General features: G+C 35.7%; 1 protein-coding gene across 1 annotated transcript; it reads left to right on the top strand.

Moving 5' to 3' along the window:
* Positions 1-7,066: 7,066 nt before the first annotated feature.
* Positions 7,067-11,505, top strand: ATXN7L3B (ataxin 7 like 3B). The gene has a single exon (XM_037513974.2). The coding sequence runs from the start codon at positions 7,376-7,378 to the stop codon at positions 7,667-7,669; it is 294 nt and encodes a 97-aa protein (XP_037369871.1). The 5' UTR covers positions 7,067-7,375; the 3' UTR covers positions 7,670-11,505.
* The last annotated feature ends 12,489 nt before the right edge of the window (positions 11,506-23,994 follow it).

The raw sequence follows: 23,994 nt of genomic DNA, 5'->3' as shown, positions 1-23,994 counted from the left end.
AATATGATATCTGATCTAGATAAGGAGGGGAAGAGGACTATTCCAAAGGCTATACCACTTATATGTTTCAAAAGAAAGTTCTTCATAAAAGCTAAATTTATTTATCTGTGAACACTTGAGGTTTTGTGTGGGATTGCAGACAGGATTCCTGAGAAACACTTAACATAAAACACAGCAATATTATACTAAATTTTAAAAACTGTAAATTAAACATCTGTTTTGCCTGTTTATACCTTCCATTTGTTTCTTCAATTTTTTTCTTGTCATTAATGCTCCACCCTCGATTTATCAAAGAAAATTGTCACAATGGATCCTTTTAATAAATTTTTATTTAGTAAATAATTCCCTGAAGTGAGAATAAAGAGGCAGAGGAGAACAACTAAGTTAGAAAAAGTAAAAGCATTTGAATGTTTAAAAAATTAAAGGGTCCTCCCCAGTGGCGCAGCGGTAGAGCGCTGGGTTGTGAAGCTGCCCGCAGCCTCTGCAGCACCGGTTCAATCCCCGGCTGCTCCCCGGCCATCGGAGGAGGGTCCCACATGGCGCGCAGACCTCTCCTGCCGCCCGCTGCTCCCCTCAGCAGTGTACTTCAGTCTTTCTGCCTGTTCTCTCGTGAATTCTTTCACCCTCCTGTGCTTCTGACTGTACCCAGTGCTTGTATAAATAAATAAATAAATCTTAAAAAAATAAAATAAAAATAAAAAATTTAAGAAGCAAATTTTGGCACACAAACATCATAAAAGATAAAAATAAAAGATATCACACCACCTTTTAACAAAACTGTGGTCCAGATCCTTGCTGCAATACATTGCCTCTTAAAGTCTTCCCTAATTAATGCCTAGCTGAATAAGATTATCATAGCCCCCTTGTTCTTAACAATATACTGTTCTTTTAAAGAATCTAGAAAATCGATCTAGATATCATCATCTGAATGTTCACTATCTCACTGCCAGAGATTCCACTTAAATGATCCACTTAAGCATCGTTATTGCAGTACTGTTAACTCTTTGATTTTATCTCCTGACTCACCAATAACTGTAAAGTATCTCCCTCTGTCAATTTTCTCCTCTATGCCATTAAGGACAGAAAATGAAAAATTCTGAATTTTCAACTGTGTTCAATAAAAGCTAAAAATAGACTATAGAAATGGTATCTCTAGATTCTTGAAAGAGGATGCAATACTCTGGGCAATAGAATTTAAAAAGTTAAAGATAATATTTACTGTCATTCTAGCCTAAGAACTATAATATAAGCAAAGTTTTCCTTAAAGTGCCCTGTAGCAACTATTTTAGACTTACAAACGATATTGTCTCAATAGCAACTATTCAACTCTGCCATTGAAGCTAAAACCAGTTATCATAAATAAATGAGATTGTGTTTCAATACAAATTTACTTACAAAAACAGACAATGGTATCAATTTAGCCTGTGGTGCATATATCTCTGTGAATGTAGATGATTCTATCTTCTTTTTTATTATTTTTATCTTTTAAAACATAACTAGAAATAATCGATGTCTGTTAAGAATCATTTTATACAGATAAACTAGAAAAAATTTCAAGATGTAGAAAAAATAAGATCACCAAGATGCTAAGATGCAGTTTAAAGACATGTGCAATGGCTCCATAAGATAGAGTATTCTTTATTTTATTTTAGGGTAAATTTTCATTTTGTTTTGGAAAGAATTTTAAGGAAAAAACATGAATCACAAAGTATCAATTTTACTAATATTTAATAAAACTAAAAAATGAAATTTAATTCTAAAAATTGGTGCAACAAATAGATGGCATAGAGATCTCCTCTCTATATAACATTGTAGCAAATGCCAATTATGTGCATTTTCCCACAGAATACAAGGCCTGCCAGGCACCTGAAGCAGGTGATAACCACATGAGATAAGAAGTAAAGAAAAAATGTCTGAGAGTTACTTTAGGGATATAGTATATCCCACTATAGTTGACTACAATAAATTTTTAATAATAGTGGGGATTGGTTAAGAAAATGAGTATCAAAGGTAGATGTTGATGTATCTAGCTAGTGAGGTAAAATTAGGGTAAGATAACTAAGAATGATGTTTATGGAAATATAAAAATGTTAGTTTGAAAGGAAATCCATGATCTGAGAATGGAAACAAATCAAGTGTCTGAAATTTCTTTGAGAACTGAAAAGCAAAGAGCATGGTCAGATATTGAAGGAAATAAAGAAATAATATGATGGGAGGCTAATTCCAAAAAGAAAAATCAGAATCACTATAAATAAATCTATGAGGGATCTGAGATACCCTCATGTTAGTACCTAAGTTTGCTCTTAATTTTACAATTACCAAGATTTTCGCAAGAAAATTAATCTCTCACTTGGTGGCAATTGCCAGATGCCTGTCTGTGAAACACAAGAAGTAAAAGCATCCCACCCACCAGTTTAACAGCTTGACTTAAGAAAATATGAGACAGCTCTTGATGAGAGAAGACAAACAAAAACAAACCTAATGGACATTAGTCAAATTAGAAAAAAGTATTGTTCAATTAATTATGTGAAAACTTCCTTATAACTTGAGAGCTAAGAACTATGGAAAGAAAAAGAAAAGATAGAAACAATTTTGGACTAATTTAAAATTTATTCTGAGAAAAAGTTCTAAAATAGTACTACTTTTAAATAGTAAGGAATTTTAGATGAAAATTTGATTTGTAATCTTCTGAAAATACATTTCTCAATTAAATTTATGTTCCTTTTGTGGAATACAAGGTCTATTAATCTGGAAAATGCTCCTTTTGAAGTTCTAGCATTAAGAAAAGTAGAGAAAATATTGTGTGAAACATCAGTTTACACAATTATGGAAGCAGTTGTGGCTACATTGAGTATTCAAGCTATATTTTATGTCTGGCGACTGGCAAATGCTGCATTGACAATATGATTCATATTATATATTAATGTTTATTCTAGAATGTTTTTATGACAAGAATTATAGGAAGTAGTTGTTAATGATGACTTCGCAATTAAAAAGTAGATATTGAATATATCATTCTATAAAAATAAATTTAAGGGACAAAAGTCCTGATACCTAGTTTTAATTTGTATTTAACATTTATGGCTTTAGTTTCTTTAACAGAAAAGTAGACATTGTTTTAGTTTCCTTTTTTCCTATTAGACTTGTTAAATAAAAAAAAAAAAAATGCCATGAACAGTTCTCAGTGGGTTCAAATGCCCTTTGTCTTTGGTAGAGTCCAATGTGTACTATCAACCAAAAGTCTTGTTTTACTAATAAGGAAAAGCCAAAACAAGAGTTTGTATATCATAATAGAAACTCCTCATTAACCTTGGAGATCATATTTCCAAAAAGTGCTGTGCTTGACAAAATTAGAGTTAGTTGGATCAAGATCTCCTGAAGTACTTGGGTTAGCAGGGGGAAGAAAAAAAATCAGTATTACTCTCATTAAAGACATTTAAAACTGAAGTATTAGAAGTTTCAGAAGGTGTCTGATATGTCTAAAAGAACCTTTCTGTAGTAGAAGAGCTTTCTTCAGTATCTCCTTCATTTTCAAGCAAGATTAATGCAGCATCCTGATCTGCTGTGATAAATTTTTACCATAATTAAAGATTTAATTATGGAAAATTAATGTCTTTAAATATTTTATGTGAATACAGAAAAAGTATGAGCCTTACAGATGTCTGTTTTTTGGAATTTCAGTCTTTAATGAAAACTCTTAGAAAACAATTAAAACATGATCCTCTGAAAGAGCTGATTCTCCCAGTACATATATTATACTTATTGAATGAGAAGAAAATAATGAAAGAAAGCATAATTAAAATGTCATAATCCATTCATTTTACTTATTTGTGAACTAAATGTTTTAAGGATATATAATGCACATATCCTTTCACTAATCTATTAAAAATACCTGTTACTTGCTTTGTATTGAGAAAATTATTTAGATAATATAAATATTTTGGATTTTTACATTAGTATTATACCAAAGACCAAAAAACCTTCAATTTTTTATATTAATTGTAATGGAACTAAGGAGTTCTAACTTCTGTTTGTGACATGCCATTGATTTAACATAAAGAGAAACAGTGCATTTTAATAAAGCAATCTAGTTAAATATTACTTGTAGAAGAGGTGACAAGATGTCAGTGGTGACCAGTGCAAATTTTTGATATCATGATAGTGTTCCTTTTTTTTTTTTTTAGATTTATTTATTTATGTATTTATACAAGCACTGGGTACAGTCAGAAGTGCGGGAGGGTGAAAGAATTCACCAGAGCCAGAGCGGGGAGCAGAACAGGCAGAAGGACCAAAGCACACTGCTGAGGGGAGCAGCGGGCGGCAGGAGGAGTCTGCGCACCATGTGGGACCCTCCTCTGGTGGCCGGGGAGCAGCCGGGGATCGACCTGGCGCTGCAGAGGCTGAGGGCAGCTTCGCAACCCAGCTCTCAACCAGCGCCACAGGGGAGGCCCCGATAGTGTTCCTTTTCTAAGAGTAAATGTGATAAAATACTGTCAGACATCTAAACCTAGCCATGGCCTTGATTTTTGGCATGTTAATTTGTGGTCTGCTTGCACATATTTTGAAGTAAATTCTACAGATCACTCCTCTTCATTACATAAAGTGACAGTTTGAGTTCCAACTCTGACAATATATAGGTAATTTAAGAGGGGGAGAAACAATCTTATTCTCTTCTAAGAAAATCAAGTACAGAAAGGTTCTCATAATAATTTGGCCAGAACAAATTGTATGGGAGCCAATCACTATGAAGAACAGCTGTTTACTATGAAGTCCTTTTAATTCCTTGCAACTCAGTGTGTACTTGAATTGGCATCAACTACACTAGAAGTGCAGAAATCTAGGCCCTAGTCCAGACTTAATCTAAACTTTTGAAGTATTTCTGAATGTTTCATATACACATAAAAGTCTGATAAGCATTGCTTTACTTTAAATTTGGAGAAGCATGGGAGAGAAGGAATTACATGCAAAAGATTGTATTTACATTTATATGATTCCACATAAGGAGACATGCTACAAGGCAGCATACACTACAATAAAATATACAATTTGTCAGACATCTTGTGAAGACTTTTGTATGCACTGTCATGTTTATTTTATTTTTTTTAATTTTTTTTTTTCTATAGAGGCATGTTTTATTTATTTATTTATTTGCTTGTTTGTTTGTTTATACAAGCACCGGGTACAGTCAGAAGCGCGGGAGGGTGAGAGAATTCACCAGAGCCAGAGCGGGGAGCAGAGCAGGCAGAAGGACCGAAGTCCACTGCTGAGGGGAGCAGCGGGCGGCAGGAGAGGCCTGTGCGCCATGTGGGACCCTCCTCCGGTGGCCTGGGAGCAGCCGGGGATCGAACCGGCGCCGCAGAGGCCTCGGGCAGCTTCGCAACCCAGCACTCAACCGCTGCGCCACCGGGGAGGCCCTGCACTGTCATGTTTAAATTGCACAAAACTATGCGATGAGAACGTTACTGAAATTTTATAGTGAGAAAACTGAGATCTATTGAAGTTGAGTAGATAGCACAAAGTCAGACAGCAGTAACAAGTGGGAAGTAATCTGTTTCAAGAACTTGAGCACTTAATTACTGTATTTTATGACTTAGTATAGGTTATCTGCAGATTTCAACTTATATCAAAATAGGTGGCCAATTTTTGAATAGAGAACATATAAGATAAACAAAAGCTGCAAAGCAGAAAATCTGCTCCAGATTAAAATAAAAATTTTATCATGTATTAAATGTTAAATAGCCTCAGCTTTCAAAATCCTCCAAATCTGCCAACTTGTAGTTCTTAAAATGGTAAAACACACAATCAGAAGTTTTAAACGGGTTAATACGTTCAACTGATACTTAACCATCTACTCAAAGAGTAAGATATAAGAATGGAATCTAAAACTAGAGAGTTTTGATGATCATATGTATGAGAAGTCTTATTTGTATCCTTATTGTAAGGATATGTTTCCTCAATTCTGGAAACAAATTGATAGCATGAGACACAAATATCTATTTTTAATTTTTTTCTTTGGTTACAGTTAATTTTTGATAAAAGAACTGTTTATTTCAGCGGTGGTTGTTAGGAATCAAAATCTAGCAAAAATTGAAGAAAATGCTTCAATGTTTTTTGTTATATTCAAGTCCATAACTAATTATGATTAAAGTAGCTAACATTTACTGAATTCCTGTCAACTTGTAAGGCACAGATATTTTAAGACGATTTTTTTTTATTTAAGAAGACGAATTTTTAAATATAATCTTAACCATGAAACAGGGAGTAGTTTCATTCAGAAGAGGAAATGCAGAACAGTTAAGCACTGGATTTCGAATTTAAGCCCGGGTAGATTGCTCTGGTTCTCACAATTCATGCGACACAATTTTAAGCAAAGCTTACTTTATCTCCTAGTATATTTAACATATTCAAATTTCCTCCCTCTTCAATAGACAATGTATTTATACATTCCTTTTAAATTATTTTAGAGATTTAATTATATTTCAGTCACACTGACTTAATAGTTTGATAAATGAAACAAACGTCTTAAATTCATGAGCTCAATATATATGAATTACGCTGTTAGTGCCTAGTTTTTCATTCAGAAAGATCAGCTACACTGTAATTTGTTTCCTTGCACCACCTAGCGGAATTAAATAACTACGACGGTACCAAAAAAAGATTATAACTCAATTCTATAAGTCAAATTTTCTAATGTGTTTGAACAGAGAACTGCTCCTAACACTGTATTTTTTTTAATCATACCCCAAAAATGCACGTAATTAACTTTTCCCTTTTCCATAAGGAAATAAGACTAAGCCAGGGTGCTCCACTCGTAGCGAATGCTTACATCTAAAAACACAAATAACAATAAAATAGCATCCTCGCATGCTTTCCACAGTCAGTTTCTAACAGTCAGCCCCTTGCTGCCTGTCATTCCCACACCTGCCGCCCAAAGCGCCCGGGCTTCCCGGTTGCAGCGCTCTGGGAGCAGCGCGACGAATCTGCGCGACGAGTCTGCGCGCCGCCCGTGCGCAGGCGCACTGGGGACCGGAAGCGGGGAGGCGGGGCGACGCCCGGACCGGCGAGCGGAAGAGGCCCCGGCTGCTGGGTGAGGCGCGGAGACGGTTCGGCGGTGAGTCCGGGGCCAGCCCGAGCGCCCAGCCCTCCTCCCGGAGCCTCCAAAGGAAACGAACGACTTGGGGTTCCGGAGCCGTCGCCGCCGGCCTCCGTCACCGCCGCCTGTGCCGCCGCGGACCCCCCCTCCCGCCCCCGCCGCCGGAGGACGCGGCCCTGAGAGGCCTCTAGGCCTAGGCGCGGCCCGCGGAGCCCGACGCGCTGCTGCCGGTTCTGCTGTGAGTAAAACGAGCGTCCTCTCCACAGTCATTTACGCATTAAAATGGAGGAAATTTCGTTGGCCAACCTGGATACTAACAAGCTGGAGGCCATCGCGCAGGAGATATACGTAGATCTGATAGAGGATTCTTGTTTGGGCTTCTGCTTTGAGGTGCACCGGGCAGTCAAGTGTGGCTACTTCTACCTGGAGTTCGCAGAGACTGGGAACGTGAAGGATTTTGGCATTCAGCCGGTGGAAGATAAAGGCGCGTGCCGCCTCCCGCTCTGCTCCCTGCCTGGAGAGTCGGGGAACGGGCCTGATCAGCAGCTGCAACGCTCTCCTCCGGAGTTCCAGTAGCTGCCCCTTGAGAGTCTGAGAGCGACCAGGACAATGACATAGACCGGTCCTGTGGTTTGGAGAAGTTAGGTAGCGAAGTAGAAGGAAAAAAAAAAAAAATTTTTTTTTTTTTTTTTCAGACAAAAGTCCCAATTCCCATTGAAGATCCTAGCCTTAGAAAACCCAGAGTGGAGAATTTAGGAGTTCGGATTCTTTTCTAAGTGTGTTACCTGAGGGGGTCAGCTTTGAAACCCTGGGCAGGAGAGGAGCTACTGTTCATCCTGCACGCACCATGCAGGGCGGGTTGATCTTTAAACGCCAGGATGTGTACAAGATCCCTGTACTGACCCCAGTGCACAGGAGAGTAGTTGTGTGCTCAGCGTATGAAATTCTCTGGGCCCTCAGTCTTTCCGTCTGCCTGATGTCAAGGGCTTCCTGGATAACTGACAGTTCAGATGTTAACTGGTGAGGCCTTCATCTTTGGGCCTCAGTGGGACTGCCTCTGATTTCCGGGTCTCCAGTGTGGTCTTCTTCAAGACAAATGAAGACAAGGTATGAGAGCTGGATATTAACAGTTCCAGTTTGAGAAAACCAAGAAAGAATTTCTACCTGAATTTGGCAGGGGAAGCTGTGTGGTCTTGGCCTCCAACGAGAAGAAAAGGACAATGCCACCAGTTTTGCAAATGTCCAGCATATAGCAATGACTTAAGCAGACTTGGGGACAAGGGCAAGCCTTTTGCTGAACAGAGCCCTCTTTTGTACATCCCACTCATTGGCATAAGCTTGACAGTTGGACAACTTGGTTATTCTAACAGGTTGATTTAGTCATGATCCCTTGGGGAGGTAGCAAGGGCCTCTGCAGCTATGCATCATCCCTAAATGCAAGATTCTTATCTGGATATATTATTCTGTGTACAACAGTTGGGTGGGGCAGTCATTTTCCTACTTTGAGTTAGGAGTTGTCTAGCTTGGTCATAATGCAGATGACTGCCTGCCTCCAACACAGGGCAGGAGTAACTACAGAAGAGCATCATGGCTGTTGCAGTAGGCTGTGGTTTGAAAGCTGAGCCCAGAGGGAACCTCTCCCAGCTGCCCTCAATAATGTGAATGGGTTAGTTCTAGGAGCCAAGGAAGAGGAAGGCTGGATCTGCGCTCATCTGACTGCAGTATCCTGGTGACTGCCTCTGTTCTTTGAGTTGGACCGTCACAGAACTCTGCTATGGTGAACATCTAAACAGTCACCTTCTCTGCCTCTCACAAGGGGCAGCCCTTTCTACTTGGCCCCTTTTAAATCTTCTTAACAACAAGAGCCACCCTTTTGTTGCTGGAAGTCAGGAAAGGGCCTCCAGAAATCCCCTGGCTTTAGGAAATGGCGTGGGGGTGGATGGGAAGTGTGAGCCACATATCAAAACTACCCTCTACTTTACTCCCTGATTGAGGGCTTATGAAGTGTAGACGGGTGGGAGTCCCAAGGTGAGCGGGAATGGTGCTGCTTTATTTGAAATGTTTTCTTACCTCATTCTGTGCCCCATAAGGGGTCCAGCCTCATCTGTCTGGCTTGGCCCCATGTTCCTCCTGTCCCTGGCTCCACTTTCTATCTGGTGCAGCTCAAGACCCCAGGTGCTGCCTGACACCCTCTTTTCAAATTGACCAGTTTCAGTTCCTCTCTCGGTGTTGTTCCTGCTTCAGAAGCCTGCCTGGTTTCCTTTCCTTGAATTTAGTTTTTTTTATTTCCTCTTGCTTTTGTGGGAGACTCAGAAAAGAATCTTTCTTATGGCTCCCTCTATTGGGATTAGAATGGCGAGAGAATGTAATTTTTTGTATATGAAAGGCAGTGTCAAGCCTAAGCATTTCTCCTATAGGACTGCCTTGCTAGTATGCCTTCCTGCTGTGTCTTAAATCATGAGGAGTTACATCTTCCCACCTCCATTCTGTAAATGCCTCTTAGGATCTCGACAGAAGAGCAGTAAAGGCTAACTTAACACACACACAGGGATGAAGTTGGTCCTGATCCATTTTCTGAAACCCTTGCTGTGCATGTATCCTTCCTTATCACAGAAGGAGCTATTTGGACGGTATGGATTGAGTTGGGTTACATACCCTAGAAAGTTAAATTAATTATAGTGATAGACCCTCAAGACTGACTATTACTGCATTCTCCCCCTAGCGAAGTCCTGCTCAGGGTTGGGGCCTAGTCACAGATTGATCTTCAAGGATTGTGATAACGTTTTAAAAAGTCAGACTTGGGCAACAGCTAAAATAATTTTGAGTTCTCTATCTGAATTTTTGCAAATACCTCCTATTAAGGGGATGCAGAGGGAGAAGAGTCTTAAGTGAGATTCTGTCCTACTTCCAAATAACATCCAGAAAACAGGCTGAAGGAAAGACCATAGTCCACTTTTCTGCAGAGAGGGTGTTCAGATCGTGACATTGCTATTTCCTTTCAGGCCTTTTTTCCTGGTTAGAGGAAGAAGTAGGAAGTAGTTTTGAGGAATGGTTGATTCACATTACCTCCCTCTTGGTTTTGTTTGTTTCTTGACCCCTCTCCTCCCATTATGAGGGAAGTAGCCCCATGCCCTGGATGGGTATGAGGAGGTCTAGGTCCAGCAGGTGCCCTGAGGGACAAAGTAACTTCTTTGGGGGAGAGAGAATGCTCCCTACCATATAGTTGACTGGTTAGGAATTCTCCCTTTCCCTGCCTCTTCCCTCTAACCGCAGAATTGCTATCCTTCCCGCCTCAACTAAGTGTATTGATCACCCTGTAATTCTATTACGTATTTGAGAGTGTGAGTGTGCGTGTGAGTGTGTGTGTATGTGTGTGTATGTATGGGGGGGAGGGGTTCTTTACAAATTTCTTCTGTGGTTTGTGGCTTTTTCTTCCATACATTAGTTCCCACCACCGCATGCCCAGGGGCCATTGCCTGGCATTACCGCATGCTGGGATCATTGGGGGAGTGTAGTGAAGCTTACCACTATCCTTTGTTTTGGAGATTCTTATTTTTGCATAAGTAGTCCATCCTATACAGATTGCTAACTAACTGTGTAGTCCCCTTGCCCTTCTGGCTGCTGGTGTAAATAAACTGCATCTCCCCATTGGTAAACAGTAATAATAAACAAAATTTTAAAAAATGACTTTATTTGGACTCAGTATGTTCATCTCTTAAAATTGTAAACGATTTTGAGGTGTCAGCATGGTAAAGTAAACATCGTGCCTTAGTCTCTTTCTCCTGAGCGGAAATTTTATCAAACTAGGCGATGAACTCTGCCCAATATTGATTCTCAGTCTAGTCCTGCAAATTTAGTTTTAACAACCAGTGAAAGAAACAAACTAAAATGCAGTCTTCCCTTTTCCGTTTGAGGTAGAAAAGAGGTAAAATAAAATCTGTCACTGAAAGTCTTAGTAAAAGGTAGTTTTAATTGGGGACTCAAAGTATCTTAATACATTTTAAGCTAACATCCTTGCTCTCAAAAGACACATGATTCAAAGCAGAAAATGATTACCTTTTTAAAGGTCATTTTTCCCCAATATTTATACCCCAACTCTTCAGATTTGTTTTTAGATCGATTGTGTAATTTTTCTATCTTCCAATTCCCAGTTCAGAGTTATATAAATTCCTCTGGAAATTGTGCATATTGCTCCTTGGTATTGGTCAAAGTCACTTGCTTGCTAAATATTCTAGTTCATTAAAAAAGTCCTAAATTGGAACTAGCATTTAGAAGAATAAAAATCATAGAAACAGGCCCAGAGGAAAAACTCAGTAGGATAGATTAGGAATCATAGATAATGTAACATGGTATTAAATCACTTAACATTCAAATGTAGCTACAACAAATGTTTTCAGAACCCATACTGTATGTTTTGATAGAAGTAATATATCTAGTTTTCTGAAATGAGATATTTGCAAGATTTTTAATGCTTTATTAAATCTACTCGATGACAGGACTTTTATTTTCATGTTTTCTAACAATCTTTAAGTGAAAAAAAAAGTATTGCATATCTTTTAGCTACTTATAATTAACTCCCTAGATACTTTAACTATAGCATATAGCAGGTGAGAAAACTAAAAGATGGTTACTCAATATTGACAAGCATACATAGTAGAAACTGAAGTATACTCAAGTAGATAGAATTCAAGAACCTTTCTTTGCACACCCTGTTTACTTACATTTTCTTCCATTAGGACCTATCTGAGGTACATTAAAGTATTCTTATACTTTTTTTAAGTTTTATAAAATGAGAATATATCGATGTGGAAAACTCACGTTTATACTTTATTAAGCATTTTTTTACATTCTTTAATTTTCATGGTTAGTGAATTGCTGGTTTTTTAGGTCAGCTACAGATAACTTTTAACATGAGACTTTGGAAGTTTTATTTCACGGTGAGAGTGCAAGCCTTTTTCATTCATACTTCAAAAGGTACCTATAATTCTTTGTAGGAAAGCCTTTGGTATGAATGATGCATTAGTCAAAAAGTTACTGAAGAAAAGCCTATAAATCCTTAGGTTTTGTTTTTTCCCCCATATATAACTCCAGTCTCTTTGGAAATAGGTGAGCTTAAAAAAGGAACTATTCAGTCATCTTCGGGAAAATAGTGAACTGCTTACAATTCAAAGACAAATAGAGAAGCAGTATAAAAAAAGTAAAATGCTGGCGCTATGCCAGTGTTAAGACAATAGAATTTTTAGTCTAATAAATGGGAAGGTTAATTTTTTAAAAAGATGGTGACAATACTGAAAATGTTAAGGGAATGAAGCAATGGAAAATACATTAAAATACAACTCATCAAAAGTGACTCAAGGAATCACTTGAGTAGATAATAGGACATAATAAACAATAGTTCATCTCTATCCCAACACACACACAAAACCTCTAGACGCTAGGAACTTTACAAACACAGCAAAAAAAATAAATAAATAAATGAACAGACTAAATGATGGGGGAAAAATGAAAATGTTAACCAACTCCTTTGAGATATCAAAAATGTTGATTTTCAGCAACTCAGGTTAATTCAAGGAAAGTAAGAATTTGACTCAGAAAATCACATCACCATTAAGGGAAAACCATTTGAAAATGTCAGTAGATACAGAAAAATTGTTCTATGAAATCCAGTACTATTCTTTTAATTTTAACTATAGAGAAAAGGAGGTGAAAAATCTTTAATATGTCAATAAAAGATAACCTGTCAAAAATTTATTGTCATGCTTACTGATGAATGGTAACTAAGTAATGGAAGAAGAAAAATTCTCATCCTCAGATGATAACAAAGTGCATAGTTTTATAGGATCTCTGAACATAACACTGGAAGTAATGATAAAATGCATTGAAGTTGCTGGATATGAGATCAGTGTCCAAAATCAAAATAAAAAAAAATTTCTAAATGTAGCATAATTAATGCAACGCAAATTGCAATGGCTTCATGAATTATAACATGCAAAAGATTTTACAGAGAAAATTATAAAAATTTTCTTATGATAGGTGAGAACCCAATTAAATGGAGAATAGAATCTCCTCAGTATCCCTCCAAAGACATGAATTGTAAATAATCATAAATCAAAATCTTAATAGACATTTTCACAAAACTTCACAAACTAAAGATTTATATGAAAAGCAAGAAGTAAGAATAGAAAAGATCTTGACAAATGTCTTACACAGTGTGGGTTTGCTGCAGAAATAGAATGGAATGAACTATTCGGAGAGCTCATATTAGAAAATCTCATACATCCTGATGTTTGACTAAATTGAGATTATATTCAGTAAATTATAAACTGGAATAGGTCATCTATAAATAGTAAAACTATACTCAAGACACAAAAATTGATTCCCACGAGGATTGAAGACATTGTAGAAAAATAAAACATCAAACCATTATTGGAAATACATAATATGTTTATAATTGTAGGCAAGGGATAATTTCTTAAGTACAATAAAAAAAGCAAACACAAAGAAAAGATTGATATATTGAAGTCTAGTAAAAGGAAAACTGCATTATCACACTAATAACACACGATAAAACCCCAAAACATGCTGGTAGCAGTGTTGCTGTTCTCAAGATTGATAAAAGCTTAACAAAATAATTGACCAATGAACAAAGTAAAAGAACACCTCATTTGTAGAAGAAGAAATCAAAATGCGAAAAAAGATTTGGAGAAATAAACTGAAAACAAATACAAACTGAAAACAAACCAATTTATGCTACTCATTATGGTTTAAAAAATTACTTGGCTAAGCTTGACTCATTAGGTGAGCACTTTGAAAACAGTTTTCTCCTTCTGATAGTTGAAGACTCCAGAGAAATTTGAAGTGTGGAAAGAATTCTATGGGCCATTACTGACTTTGAAGATGTTGGGGACCATGGGAGAAAGAATGTAGGTACATCTTAGAGCTGAGAATGCCCTTGCGCTGAGAGTTAGCAAGAAAATAGTTATTTAGGATATAACAAATATTTATTTAGTTATCTAGCACAGGAATTGAATTCTGCATGCATTCTGAACTTGATCTGATTCTTCATCAACGCCACCAAACAACAGTACAGATCATTTTCTTTAGTCTGTGAGACCCTAAGTATCCAGACAGCCAAGCATGCCTGATTTTCACCTGAAAAACTCAGATAATAAATAAATGGAGACTGTGTTTTTTTTGTTGTTGTTGTTGTTTTTTGCTTTTTGTGGGACCCTCGCCGGCAGCCAGGGAACGAACTGGCACTGCAGAGGCTGCAGGCAGCCTCGCAGCCCAGCGCTCAACCGCTGCGCCCCCAGGGGAGGCCCATAAATGGAGACTGTTTTAAACAGATCATTTGTGGTAAATAGATAAGCAACAATAAAAAAAAAAAATCCTAATACAGTTATAAACTGATTCAGACTCAGAAAGGATTATGACAATTAGCCTAAGCATAGAAAAGATGCTTATTCTATATCATTTAAAAATGAGAATAAGGTAAGCCCTGTTCAAACTACTACTGATGCATTTTATACAAATAAGACAGCTTTATGTTCAATATTTATGTTTTAAATTACAGTGTACTAAATAAATACTGGTTTTTCCATTGTTTTCATTTTCTTAAAAATTTCCTCACTGATAAGTTTTTAATGTCATGACAATAATTCTTTAAAAGTCACCAAATGATGTTAATTTTCCCATTTATTGTTAGACTGTTTTGTACTAATATTTCAGCATGCATAGTCTATTTTATAGACTACACAGCTATGCAAAGTGCTATGCTAGTGCTGCATACATTGCTTTCATTAAAGTTTTTGAGAGATGTTAATGCTACAATTTTTCTAAAATGTACACTAAATTAAAAAAAATTAGCAGTCACACATCAATCTTTTTAACTTCGGAGATTTATAACACTGGGGAAGCTTCTAAGACTCACAGAAAAAGGAAAAATTAAAACAATTGGTAGCCAATGGAAAAAAAGAATAATATAGGCTAAATGAAATAGTGAATAGTTAACAAAGAATCAAGGGGAAGAGGAAGGTACTATCAGCAATAATGAAAAATCTCACAGTGAATCAAGATCACAAAGTAGAATAAAACAGAAAAGTTCATAGGCATTGTACTCAGATATTTGTCTCTTAATTCTCATTTTCCTATTTATTAGTAAAGTGAATTTTGGAAGGTAAATTATTCTTTATGAACTTTCACTTTCTATTTACAATAATAAATGTAGCAATAATACTTTGCAGTTATGTAAGCTAAATATTAAGTTTTAACCTAGTGGGGATAAGGGTGTTGACAGGCAGGACTAATACAAAACTTTGCTGAAAAGGTGATATTTAAACTAAGAACCTGGAATTAAGTGAGTTCCTTAAGTTAAATTTGTCAGACTCAATGAGGAGTGAGTTTGGGGTGTTTTTAGAAGTGGATGGAGATGAAGAAAACCTGTTGAAGCTGGTATGCAAGTTACCATCACTCAGATGAAAGTTTAAAGCTTTGCAAAAATGGCCAGTTTATGCCTTTTGCATTTGGAAAATGTGTCAGGTTTCAGTATCAGTAGGTTTCAGGTTAAGGAAAGTGTTATTAGATGTGATCTTTATTATTGGCATAAGCCCTTGCATGGATTTTATCAAGTAAATAGATAGGTTGTAATTAGAAATGTAAGTTGACAGATACCTAAGGAAATAATGTCATTAATGTAACAACGCCATACCCCTGAAAGTTTAACCTATCTGCAAGATGAAATGCTGTCTTAGTTACCTCTCCATTTTCAAGGTACGTATATCTTCTGAACTTTCTCTTTTGCTATATTCTTTTACACATACATACCCACACACATACACACATATAACACACAGCAGTTATGAAACTTTAAATAAAATCCCAGTTCAGGGTAAGGTTAATTAATCTGCTTTTGCTCTTGCTGCTATGTGAATGATTACAGTTCAAAGCCTCACTTGCAGACCAGCCATTTTTAACAATTTGAAGATAGTGTTGACCTCTTATGTACCTGTCTCACAGTTAAATTTTCTTTTTGAATTAAAAGTGCTGATTTTGAAGATTCCTCATCCTGCTAAAAATGGAGCTACCATACAACCTGGCAATTCCACTGCTAGGGATCTACCCAAAGGACACAAAAACATTGATTCAAAAGAACACCTGTACACATATGTTTATTGCAGCACCGCTTACAATAGATAAAAACTGGAAACAACCCAAATGCTCAAAAATAGATGACTGGATCAAGAAGATGTGGCAAATATATGCAATGGAATATTATTCAGCAGTCAAGAAAGATAAACTCATGCCATTCGCAGCAATGTGGATGGAGCTAGAAGGAATTATGCTCAGTGAAATAAGCCAGAAGGAAAAAGAAAAATATCAGATGGTTTCACTTATAACAGGAATATAGGGGAACCCAATAAGACATCAGTGTAAAAAAAACAGTAACAGTACAAAACACAACAAAGCAAAATCGGACAATTATAAATCAGAGACATCCTGCAGGGGAGGAGGCGGGAGAGGGATCAGAGGGAGGGAGGGAGGAGCATAGGGGACTGAGGTGATGGTGCACGGGTGCACTGGGGAAGGAAATCCCAGGGGGACTACACCTGAGGGGATGAGGGGAAGCAAATATTGTTTAAAAGTGAACAATGATGTAAAAAAAATTAAAAAATAATATTAAAAAAATAATAAAGTGCTGGTTTTATCTCTGCTTGGTATTGGATTGAAAAAATGATTATGGCATTGTGTAATAGATGGACAAAAGCATTACACTCAACATTACAACAAACTGTAACCCCAATCAGACTGCTTCATCTCACTGGGCAAATTTCTTCATTGATGAATGGATATGCTTGAATAAAAAGATTTCTTGGTTCCCTTTCACCTGTAACATTCTATGATTCCATGAGCTAAAATGGAAAATCACTACCCAAATTATCTTATTCTCAAGACCAGTTTTGCTGTCTAAGTGGAGAAAACTTGGCACATTTAGACTATGGATTCTTTTGCATCAGTCTGATTTTTTGTTTATAATTATACTAACATTTTGCTCTAGAACTCTCATCACGCAGTTAGAAATGTATCATGTAAGTCAGACTCCCACATCTGTTTCAGATTCACATGTTCAAGGCCATACTAGATATCTGTAACTGTATCCACAGGAACCTCACATCACATTTTATGCAAAACTGAAGTCTGTGAAGCTGATTTTCTTCATCTTATACCCCCATGAATTTTATATGTCATAATATTGAGGACCACTGCCCTATAGAGAAAATAGAAAGTAATTCTATATTCATTGTCTCTTTCAATCTCTGATAGGTAATTCTTAAGATATTGTGGACCTTATGCATTTTTTTTAGTTGAACTCTTGTATATAGAAACTATTTGATTTAACGGTGTATTTAAAAGTTAATGATTATGTAAGATATGGTGACTTGTTAATAATAGGTATAAAAAGTGCTTATATATTTAATTATTGCTTAATGAGTACACATGAAGATTTTGTACTATCTAGGGACCATTTTTTCCTATTTGACCCAGAGATTATTGCTTCCTGTTCTTTATTATCAAATGTTCTGTTATGGACTAATTTTACATCTTCCACTGGGAAAGAAAAAAGTAGTCATGCTATTTTTCACTCACAATGATCGCTTCTCGGCCTTTTGGCTAAGATCAAGTGTATTTTTCACTCACAATGATTTACTCTTTCAAATTTTTTTCTATTGAAATAATATAGATCTCTTGCTTCTGAAGTTCCTTTATATCCTTTATTTAATGTTTATTACATTATTCACAAGGCTTTATCATCCACTGTATACTTCTGTGCACATTTTATTTCAGTGGTTCTCTCAAAGATTGTTATTTGTCTATATGTCTAGCCTTTGCTAGTACAACACTCTTCCTATTGCTCTAAGTTTGTAGTAAGATTTGAAATCAAGAAGTGAGTGTCCTTTTGCTTCTCCTTTTCAATATTGCTATGATTTGCAGTCCCATAATGATTTAAGCTTTAACTTTTCTACGTTAGCCAAATGTGTCATTGGAATTTAGATTGAGATTACATTGACTCTGTATATCACTTTGTGGGAAAATAATAGTTTCTTCAAGAAATGGTACTGGTAAAGCTGGGTAACTATGTACAAAAGATTAAGAGTTGTAGCTCTCCCACCAACTATGACTGTGCAGATATATCTTTTTACAAACCTTTTCCCTTTGTAAAACAGGAGTGGCAGCTCTCCTGCCCACATGTGATCATACAGTGTCTCTATTTTTCTTTTCTCCTATTTGCAATAAATCTGTCCTTTTAAAATGTTTTTTTTAATAAAAATCAACAGTAGACAATAAAAAAAAATAAAAAAAATCAAGTTGAACCCTGTATCACTCCTTACACAAAAATTAAGGCAAAATCGATTAACAACTAAATACAAGAGGTAAAACCATACAACTCTTAAAAGGAAACATAGGGGTAAATTTTAATTTCCTCAGATTTAGCAGTGTATCTTTAGATATGACTGTGGAAGCACAAACAACAAAAGAAAATATCAATAAATTTCACTTGATGAATTAAAACAAGTGCATCAAAGGACCTTAATAATAACATGAAAAGACAACCACAGAATGGGAAAAATATTTGCAAGTCCTATATGTGGTAAGCAGTTAATTAGTATCTAGAATAGGCAAAGAAATCTTACAACCCAATGACAAAAAAGATAAAGAAACCTATTAAAATATGGGTAATAGACCACATAATTTATGATATTTTTTAATGTAATACATCCAGAATAGTCAAATATATGGAGGCAGAAAATTGGTTTTGAGATTACCAGTGGATAGGAAGGAGAGAGGAATGTGAAGTAATTACCTACTTAACAGATGCAGAATGTTTTTGTGGGGGATGAAAAGTTTTGAAATAGACAAAGTTTTGAAAATAGAGCTGGGGACCGCAAAACATTGTGAATATGCTAAATGCCACTGAATTGTACTCTTTCAAATGGTTAATTGAATTTCACTTCAATGAAAAATATGCCAACAAAAGGATCAATCATGTATTATCTTTTCCAGATGTATAAACAGAAAGCAACTGGGATTATGTGACCCTATTTGTAACTTAGTACTATTATTCACATTACTATTATTCTTCTATAGTGTAGTAGCTATCATATTTGCATCATATTAATATTATGCACATCCATGATATCCTATGCCGCTCCATTATTGAACCTTAGCAAAAGTGTGCTATAATACTATTTTAATATATCAAACAACAGTGCTAGCTGTATGTTCGTGAGGGCAGAAATCATGCCTTACTCTATAAGTAACCATGATACACAGTAAATACCCAATAAATGTTTTTTCTTTAATTTAATGGTTTTAATTTAATTTAATGGTTGATATTCAGGCTATTAATATAAACTATATCTACAAAACAGTTCATCTAATTTGCTTCAGAAACCTAATCATCAGTGAAATATTGTAGTTGCATCCTCTGAGTTTTTTATAATTAGTGCTCCTGAATCTATTTCTTTTGCTTGTTATGATCTTTTTTTAATTACTTGTGCCATCATCCTCTGATTATAGACCAAATTTAAAAATATATATAACTTATCTGTATCACTTTGATATATGCCAAATACTGCTATATAATCTTGACTGATGTGTCCTTAAATATTATATTTTGCATTATATAATAGACCGTTGTCCTTAAACATTACACTTTGCATTATATAATAGATCCATTGTCCTTAAACATTACACTTTGCCTTATATAATAGACTATTGTTATGCTGATGATATAAAAACTTCTTTTGATAAATTGGTACTATCTAAATCCCACAGTAATTCCTCTGAAAGCTGAAGACCCATCTGTCCAATGCATTATGATAGAAAGGCCGCTTCAGTCACACTGGTAAATACACTTACAAGAAAATTTAAAATTACATTTTTTGGATGCTGCATAGTGCAAACAGATGGTAAAATATCATTGTATACCCATTACAAGTGTGTGGCCCATTTTTTAGGAACATTTTGCAAAGACAGCACCTACACTGAGATCTTACATAAGAAACAGTCTTGAGCATTACTTCTAAATTTCCAACTGCTTTAATTCACTTTCTTTTTTGTTTTTGATACTTTTATATAACCAATAACTAAATTATATTAGTTTCTGTAATACATCTCACACATTTTTCTTCCTGTCTTCCAATGTTACTCTGTGCCAGCTTTAAGAATGCATACCCAAATTACCAGTATCTACTTCTATCAATTGATATTAATTATTCCATCACCCAGTCCTCAAATCAGAACCAACCCTTACTCTCAATATCCTAAAGGATAAAGTACAGATACTTCAGACTTGAATTGAAAAATCTCCACAATCTGATTCTAGTCAACATCTTTCCCAACTTGGTCATTTGTCTTTTCCCCCAGATTTTATTCTTAAGTGTTACTTCTTTCCTCTTTGAAATAGTATCTGTTGATTTCCAGGAAACACTCTTACTTCCTTAGTGTCTCTGCTACATGGAAAGTAGGCACCTGCTGTCTTTTCCTCATTCTTGGTGACTTGAAATTTCAAGGTACTAAGCTTCAAAATCCCTTCACTTCAGTATTCATATGTTCAGACTCTATCCCCTAAAACCATAGCCTGGTTCTTCATCATTCAGCGCTTTAATTTCCAGTATCCAACAGCTTTAAATTCTGATCATATTAACTTATTTTTCCACATCTCTGGTACAATTTTACTCTTATGGCAAATGACCAGGCAAGGCCTCCCTGCTGGCGCAGCGGTTGAGCGCTGGGTTGCGAAGCTGCCCGCAGCCTCTGCAGCAACGGTTCAATCCCCAGCTGCTCCCCAGCCACCGAAGGAGGGTCCCACATGGCACGCAGACCTCTCCTGCTGCCCGATGCTCCCCTCAGCAGTGTACTTCGGTCCTTCTGCCTGCTCTTCTCCCCGCTCTGGCCCTGGTGAATTCTCTCACCCTCCTATGCTTCTGACTGTAGCCAGTGCTTGTATAATAAATAAATAAATAAAATAAATCTTTGGAAAAAAAAATGACCAAGCAAAAGTTTTGGCTTAAATTAATTAGATGGATGGATGGATGGATGGATGGATGGATGGAGGGATGGATGGATAGATGGGTAGATAGATAGATAGATATTGAACATCAGTATATATTATATATGTATGTATGCATGTGTGTGTACACATGCATAGAAACGCATACACATGCATATGCATACACACACATATATATCTTGGACTCTTGGGCTACTGGGGTTGAGTTGTAGGAATTCAAAATTTAACAAGATGGTCACTATATTTAAGAGTGAATATGCCTGTTAAACTTATGCAACCTTCGGCTGTACTCTGCCCTATCACTTATGTGGCAGACACAGAACTCATTAAGCCACTCAACTAAATTACAAAACCTTTCATCATAAATTTTATTCTCATTTTTCAATTCAAATAACCATAGTAAACTCATCTTGATAAATACTAAGAAAACCACTGGGAAGTAAATTACAGAACCTCTTACTCTTCCACATGTGACTTCTTTCTGAAATTATAGTAAGAGTGTAAAATATAAAACTGATGGAAAAAATTTAAGTTAAATATTATTTCATCAGAAACATAGTATCTAACTTGATTCCATTATTTCATATTTATTGCTATAAAATGACATTTTAAAGATTGAAATATTTCTAAGTCTTTTTATATTGATATAGGTTCTGAATATCATAAGAATTATTTTCAAATTTTATTAATATGTCAGTCATTTAGATATATATTTACCCTGGGGATACAGTTTCACAAGGATTTTTAGAAAAATTTTAAACATACATATTAACGGACTAAGAAAGTTAGTATTTTCCAAAACTACTTGATATTTATAAAATGAGTTGTTTAATAAATTAAAGGCAATTCTATATGTAAAAATTAAAGTCTAATGTCAGGTAAACAGTAATGCCTTTACAAAGACTGGAGTTTTAGAACTATGTATTCTTTATATTATGATCCTAAGCTTACTTTCTTTTGGAACAACATGAGAAATATCATTAAATGCCCCAAGCATTTAAAGGCAATATACCTTTCAGTAGATGGTGTTAATCTTCTGTTTGGATATCTTTGAATCATTTGTAAAGAATAGAAATTAGGAGTCCTTTTGTTTAGGAGTTTAGTGTCCATTTATAAGGCCTTTTCAGCACAAACACATACAAATAGGCAATCTGAAATAATAGATGGAAAAATATGAAGTAATTCAGTTTATCCTCTTACAGTTACAGAATAAATGCTTATAATGAGCTATTCAGTTGCATTTGTGTGCAGCAATTAAAATATATTTTTTAACATATCTCATATACTATTTCTCAATCTCTTAGTATCAATATTTTCCCACATCCATTCAGTTAAAATTTTGATTCAAGAGCTTTATATTTACAATCAGTGATTTACCCCCAACAGATGTAATGACAATTTGTAACACTTAAAAAGACTTTGATTTTCTTTATTATCAATTTATCATCAACATTAGCTATACTAATTCTTTTCTTCTGGGTAATAACAGATGACTACAATAGATTAATAAAAGTATCACTTTTCAGAATAATATCCTACTAGCAATGAATATATAAAAGAATAAAGATTCCAATTTATTTATATAATATTAATTGTACATTGTTTGTTATGAAAAGGGAAAAAAATCTATAATATAGTCTAAAGTCCCCTGTGAAAGTAATGCTAATATGTCTGTAACAGTTCTAATTTCTGCTCTGGAGTAATCTGTGAGATACGGCTAAGAGGGCACAAGAGGCCCAGGCAGTGGTATATTAGGGACATTTATTAGGTTCGGATGGAATAAGATAATTAAGCTGCTTTATCTTGCACATTTGTGCAAATATTTATCAGACCTGCTGCCTTAACAAGGTCCAAAGCAGTATTACTAGCATAAGCATACATCCTGGTTTTCCTGAGAGAGTGTCGGTTTACAACTGTTATTCAGGTGTTATTAATTATTTCCTTTTGTTCTTATAAAAGGACAATAAATTGTATGGTTACCCTACTTATAAACCACAGAATCTTTTTTAAAAGAGATTGAAAACTAAACTATAATGAAAACTGAAAGTGCTAAATTTATGTATAATATAGTATTTTGATAATAGGACATAACTAATTAGAAGTCAGAAATAAAACTATGAATTGCATTGGCATAAGATCATAAATGTACAAGGTGACAGAGTTAAGCTAGAATAACTGATGGAATTATTTGGAATATATGGGACAATTGGAGGGAAAAAATTGTACCTGCCATGCCTTATGAAAGTTGGAGTAAAGAATGGACAAGGGATGAATTGGAACAATAAAACAATAAACCATTTTTATATACTTTGGAAGTTCCATTTGGAGTCCTTGTAAATGAAAACAAATATTCCATCTAGGCATGAGATTCATTGGCAAAATGTGCACAGTTTGCAATATGAGACCCAATCTCTCATGTTGAGGTGGTAATTACAAGTAATGCTATATAATAGGTAACATATAGCAACTCAAAGGTAGTAGCAGACAACATCATTGAACAGGGGGTGGGTGGGTGTTTTCAGAGTAACTTGCTCTTAGCGTATAGTTAGTCATGGTTCTTGAATGGGGATATACTTTAGGTATTAAAAGTTATGTTATTGAAGACACAAAATATTATATATTGATGCCATTTACTCAAATTTTCCACAACAATTGGAATGCTGTATGCATGGAATTATGGATAATAGAATGCAGGAATGGTGGTAACCCTATTAGAGATAATGTATATCCTATGAATAATAGAAGCAAATATTCCCTACAAGATAATGGTCTTTTTTGTCACTCTAACCCCAGCCCAAAAGTACAGAGGTCAGATATGTCTATCCAGGTT

Source organism: Talpa occidentalis, unplaced genomic scaffold (assembly GCF_014898055.3).
Source record: "Talpa occidentalis isolate TD23 unplaced genomic scaffold, MPIMG_talOcc4v2.1 talOcc4.16, whole genome shotgun sequence".
Taxonomy (NCBI): domain Eukaryota; kingdom Metazoa; phylum Chordata; class Mammalia; order Eulipotyphla; family Talpidae; genus Talpa; species Talpa occidentalis.
This window is presented reverse-complemented; position numbering and strand designations above follow the sequence as displayed.